Source organism: Lontra canadensis, unplaced genomic scaffold (assembly GCF_010015895.1).
Source record: "Lontra canadensis isolate GAN:19392208 unplaced genomic scaffold, GSC_riverotter_1.0 scaffold2477, whole genome shotgun sequence".
In the NCBI taxonomy this organism is placed as follows: Eukaryota; Metazoa; Chordata; class Mammalia; order Carnivora; family Mustelidae; genus Lontra; species Lontra canadensis.
This window is the reverse complement of record NW_022633461.1, coordinates 1-5,919: the sequence shown is the minus strand read 5'-3', so window position 1 is coordinate 5,919 and position 5,919 is coordinate 1. Positions and strand designations below refer to the sequence as shown.

The 5,919-nt window shown below is 46.0% G+C and overlaps 1 protein-coding gene across 1 annotated transcript; it reads right to left on the bottom strand.

Moving 5' to 3' along the window:
- Positions 1-821: 821 nt before the first annotated feature.
- On the bottom strand, positions 822-5,110 carry LOC116863714 (carcinoembryonic antigen-related cell adhesion molecule 1-like). The gene is made up of 3 exons (XM_032851086.1): positions 4,714-5,110; positions 4,073-4,327; positions 822-1,108 (listed from the first exon to the last, which is right to left on the bottom strand). Exons 1-3 carry the CDS (start codon positions 5,069-5,071, stop codon positions 822-824), a joined length of 900 nt encoding a protein of 299 aa, XP_032706977.1. The 5' UTR covers positions 5,072-5,110.
- Between the last annotated feature and the right edge of the window lie 809 nt (positions 5,111-5,919).

Sequence of the window (5,919 nt, the reverse complement as noted above, 5' to 3'; positions counted from 1 at the left end):
GCTGCTGCATCATTTCTGTTCCTCACAGTGAAACTCTGGACTTGCTTCAATTTTCACATTTTCCTCCCACCCCCAAGGGCCAAGGCTGACATCCTGTTTATTTTCCTTTCACATTATGCCTCTTCCCCGTGTCTTCTGTTCCATCCTCACTGATGGTCTTAGAGGGAGGCCCTTACCTCTAAGGTCCACACTAATCAGTGTCCACTCAACACTGATTAAAGATAATAACACCAGCTGACTGCTTTTGAGGTCTTCTCTGTGCCAGGCACGTGGGAAATATGTATGTTGGCTCATCTGCTGCTTCCCTTCCCATGAGGGGCCAGGTGTCACACCCACTGTGCACAATGAGCAACTCAGTGTGTACAGGGCTCAGTAAATCAGTGAAGGTCAGAGAGCTGGAATGTGATCAGACAACACTCAATCCCAATTCCCCGAGACAGTACAGCTGGCAACAAAAATGTTAATAACCAAAGGACAATAGTTGCTAAATTTGACTGAGCCCTGAATCTGAATGTGGCGCTGTCTCAGGATTTCATCTCATGAACTCATACTAACTACTCTCACAACTTCCCTGGGATCCAGCTGTTCTTTCCAGTTTTAGAGAAGAGGAAAATGAGGTTCAGGAGGTTGAATATCTTGCCCGAGTTCCAAAAACTGGTACAAATCAGAACCAAGATGCTAACAAGATTCATCTAATTTGGGGGAATTTTATCCATATTGCCCTAGAGACTCTGAAGGAGGCTCCCCACTTCCTGAAGGCCTCCACTCATTTCACACTGCCTGCCATGAAATATACATGGAGGAAGGGGAGAGTTCGAGGGTCACTCACAGCTCACATCCAGCCACACAGGGTCACTTTTCCTGGAAATGACCAGGTTGGAGACCTCACACTGGTAATTCCCGGCATCCTCCTTCCTGATAGGGCGTATGGTGAGGGTGCTGTTGTCCTGGGATAGTGTTATCCTCTCCGTGAGCTTTAGACTCTGGCCATTGAAGAACCAGTGAATGGAGACCCCAGTGTTAGTTGTGGAGCAGGTCAGGACCACAGAGTCCTTGTCTTCTGTGACTGTGGTTTTGCTGGCATGGAGAGAGGGCTTGGACACTGCCTCTGTAGGGAAACACAGGAAGTGACTGAATGAGAATGGGCCTGGGGCCCAGGTTATGCTCCTTCCTTTGAGATCTCTGCCGCTCTGAGGGCCCCATGAGCTCTGTGAAGGTGCCCCAGAGTATGGCCCTGCTGTGCAAAAGGATGAGTGTTTTTGTTCACGGACAATCTGTAAGGAGAGGGCTATACCTTCCCCTCTAACCCTCCGTCATGTGTCTGCTCTGCCTAGACATCACTGTAGTATCATCAACAAGGAACCTCTTAGCCTATGTGGCCAGCAATCTCATCATCATGAGGAATTTTTTCCCATGGACTTCTGTGTGATTTTCTTAAACTTTTGTGACACAGTACAGAAGATAGGGCCTCACTCCTTATACTCCTTTCCATATATATTGGAGGAGGAAGATTCACAGTCCTTCTATCTCTGTGTCCAAAGCAGCTTCATGTAAGGTACGGAAGGCATTTACACTGTTATAATTTACTAGGAAATGAGAACCTCCTGCCCCATCTTCATTAACTTAGGAATCAAAGAGTTTTCAATCTATAAGATTTCTCACTCTGAAGAAGACTTTTACTTACAGATCTGTGGCTTGACTCTTATGGTGAAACACTTCTGCAGAGTGGTTACTGTATACAGCATATTGGCACCCTTACAATATAAGGAAACTACTGCCTCATAAAAAAGGCCTTATATGAAACACACACAGCCAGTATCATCCTCCATGATGAAACATGGAAGCCTTTACTCTAAGATCAGGTAGGAGATAAACATGACACTTTCACTGCCTGTATTTGACACAGTACAGAAGTCCAGGCAAAAATAATTAGGAGGGGCACCTGGGTGGCCCAGTGGGTTAAAGCCTCTGCCTTTGGCTCAGATCATGATCCCAGGGTCCTGGGATCAAGCCCCACATCAGGCTCTCTGCTCAGTGGGGAGCCTGCTTCCTCCTCTCTCCCTGCCTACCTCTCTCCCTACTTGTCATCTCTGTCAAATAAATAAATAAAATCTTTAAAAAAATAATTAGGAGGGGAAAAAACCACAGTGCAATCAAATTGGGAAAAAACTAAGTACAACTATGTCTGTTTGCAGATGACATTAAGTTTTATATACACACCCCTAAAGATTCCACAAAAACACTGTTGAACTAATAAACAATTACAACAAATTTGTGGGATAAAAAATCAACATACAAAAATTACTGTGTTGCTAACTAACAATGAAAAACCCAAAAAAGAAATTAGGAAAACCATTCTATTTCAATAACACTAAAATGAATAAAATACTTAGGAAAAAAAGAATCAAATACTTAGAAATTAACTAAGTCAATAGACTGTATATGGAAATCTATAAAACATTACTGAAAGAAACTACAGAGGACACAAATAAATGGAAAGACATCTCATGTTCATGGATGATGAAAGTTAATCTTGTTAAGATGACAATGTTACCCAAAGAGATCCACAGATTCAATGTAATTCCTACCAAGCTCCTTTTTTTAAGATTTCATTTTTAAGTGATCGCTACACCCAATGTGGCGCTCAAACCTACAATCCCAAGATCAGGAGTCGCATGCTCCACCAGCTGAGCCAGCCAGGTTACCTCCCTACCAAATACTTAAGGAAATACTTTGCAGAAATAGGAATTTCCAAAAATTCATGCAGAAATTCAGGGGCCTCAAACACCCAAACTTATTTTAAAAAAGAACAAAGTTGGAGGACTCCTACTTCTTGACTGAAAAGGTACAGTAACTGATAACAATGGGGATCTTGTATAAAGATAGACATAGAGACCAATGAAATGGAATAGGCACCCCAAACAAACCCTGGCATATGTGGTTGAATGATTTTCAAGAAGGTTATCATGATCATTCAATGGAGAAAAATATCTATTCAACTGTTGGGAATGCTGGATATCCATGCAAATGAATGAAGTTGGACCAGGTCTTACATTATATACAAATAATAACGTAAACATGTCAAACATCCAAACATAAGAGTCAGGGCACCTGGGTGGCTCAGTCATTAAGTGTCTGCCTTTGGCTCAGGCCATGATCCCAGAGTCCTGGGATCCTGCTTGGTGGGAAGCCTGTTTCTCCCTGTCCCATTCCCCCTGTTCTGTTCCCTCTCTCGCTGTCTCTCTGTCAAATAAATAAATAAAATCTTAAAAAAAATAAAAATTTAAGAGTCAAATAATAAAAGTCTAAAAACAAACGTAATGCAAAATCTTACTGAAGCTGAATTTCCCAATGATTTTTTAGATATGATACCCAAAGCAAAGACAATAAAAGGAAAAAGCAGATGAATTGGATACATCAAAATGGAAAACTTCAGTGCATCAAAAGACAGAATCTGGAGAGTGGTAGTACTAGTTATGGAATGAATAGGATATAGGGATGAAACGTACAGCATAGGACATATAGTCAATGGTATTTTGATCAGGCTGCATGGGGACAGATGGGAGCTACATTGTATTCAATGAGTATAACATACAGAGTTGTCCAATCATTATGTTGTACACCGGAAACTATGTCACATCATGTGTCAAATAAAGGTCACTAACAAAGAAAATGTGAGGGCAACCCATGGATAAGAAGGAAACATTTGCAAACCATATCTGTAAGAGGTTAATATCCGGATTACAGAAAGGACTTCTGCAGTTCAACAACAAAAAACAACTTGACTAGATGATCATTCTTCTTCTCCATTTGCGAAGCCCCATTTTGTGCATGGGGCTTTCTGGAACTGAGATGCCCCTCCCCACATTCCAGGCTGGACCCAAGGTCTGCCTTGAGAAATCAGAGAGCAAGGGGAGGAAGCATCTGCAGACATGTAAAGGGAGAGTTCAGGGACAGACTCGGTATTTGCTTGTGACATAAGCAAATGGGAAATAACTTCTAGGCTCTTTTCTGGAAGCCATACAGACCTTCACCACAGCGATCCATGCAGATGCTCCAGACACCCACTTACCAGAGACTGTGACAGTCTTGACTGTGGTCTTATTGAGGCGAGTGCCAGAGTTAGAGGCAAGGCAGGTATAGGATCCACTATCATTCGCAGTGATGTTGGGGATAAAGAGCTCCTGTGTGTATGGCTGGGGCCTCCCATTGATAAGCCAAGAATACTGTGCAGGTGGGTTAGAGGCTGCGTGGCAGGAGAGACTGAGGTTGGCCCCTGGATGGTAATAGGAGTCTGAGGGGGAAATGGTGGGGGCATCCGGGCCATCTGGAGCAAACAGAATAAAGCCACAGTTGATGCAATCCAAGGGAAAGGGAAGCTCCTGGTCTGTACAAGGGCCACAGTATCCCTCTGAGCTGGGTCCCAACCTCATTTTATAAAGTCCCAACCAGAAACCCCCTGTGTTCAGCCTGGGTCTGAGACATTCACCTGTTTCCCCTCACAGGCTGGTGACCCTCTCAGGGAGGAGCAGCCTGTCCCCTCCTAGTCTTGGCCAGGCCTGCCCAGGTTTCCCTGGGACAAGCCGTTTTGGCCAGCTTGGGGGTCCAGCTGAGAGTCATGGACTCGGACCCCAGAGGATGGATGTGGCCTGGCCCCTGGCTGTGTGGATTTGGGTTGGCAGCCCGGGTTTGGGAGGAACGGAAGCTACTCACAGAGAACATTCAGGGTGAATGGGTCACTACGACCGTCACTCACTGGGTTCCGAGTTGCACACACATAGGGTCCTGTGTCATCCCTTGTGACACCATGTATAGTGAGAGTCCTGTTGTCCAGGGACAGCTCCAGCCTGGTGCTGGCCGGGCGGCTCTTACTGCTTACTGACCACAGGTAGCTCGTGTTCTGAGTCTGAGGTTCACAGGTTAATAGCACAGAATCCACATTCTCCACAGGGTCAGAGTTGTTGCTTGTGATGTTGGGTTTGGGTAACTCCGCTGTGCAGACAACAGAAAGAACATTGCCCTGGGTGGTACCTGTGATTTCTCCACAGGCATCTTGAATCAGAGTTGGCATTTCTCACCTCTCAGCCAACCAGAGTCCTTCAAAGAATAAGGCAGATCTGTGTATCTCAAGATAAATACATGAGGATCTGAGCCTCAGAGAAAGTAAGCCCCATGGTCTGTGTGTCTGAGAGCACAGGCTGTCTCCAATGTCAATTACAGAGCAGCCTTTGGTTGTGGAAGACACAGGACAGAGTCAGAGACAGCCGTGGACCCCTCCTGGCTCCTCAATGACCTGACAACCCAGCATGGGGATGGGCTCTGAGCAGAAATGATACTTGGAGATACCAGGAACAAGCTGGGAGGTCAGTCCAGGACTCAGGTCCCAAAGACCTGGAGGGGGGGCAGCTTTGCCCAGTTGCTTGATAATGAGTGAGGCAGTGACCCTTATGAGGCAGTGACACCTCCCATGGCAGAGCCAAGTCCAATGACCAGCAGAGAGTGAGGGGATGAGCAGGAGGCAGGGGTGCTGAGGGAATGAACGACCATCATCTCTTCAGAGAGGTGCCCTGGGTGCAGGATCCTAGGAGATCTGACCACCAGGCTCCCTTCCCTCTTTGGGAGAAACTCCCACACCCTTCCCTCCTTCCTTCCCAAACAAAAGCAATTGAGTTTCCTACATGTGGACCCTGGGCTGGTTTCAGGGGCAGAGTGGGAAGCAGAAGGCCGGTCTTTTCCCTGGACACCCCAGTGGGAGGGACAGGAGCACACCAGGAAACAATCAGATCTCAAGTCCAGCACAGGGAGGTGAGGCTCAGGTATCTAAGGGGTGGACAGCTTGTTCTGCCTCTGATTTCTGACAAAGGGTGTTGGGTTCCAGACCAAACACAAACACAGAGCGAGCCTCTGTTTGCTCTCACC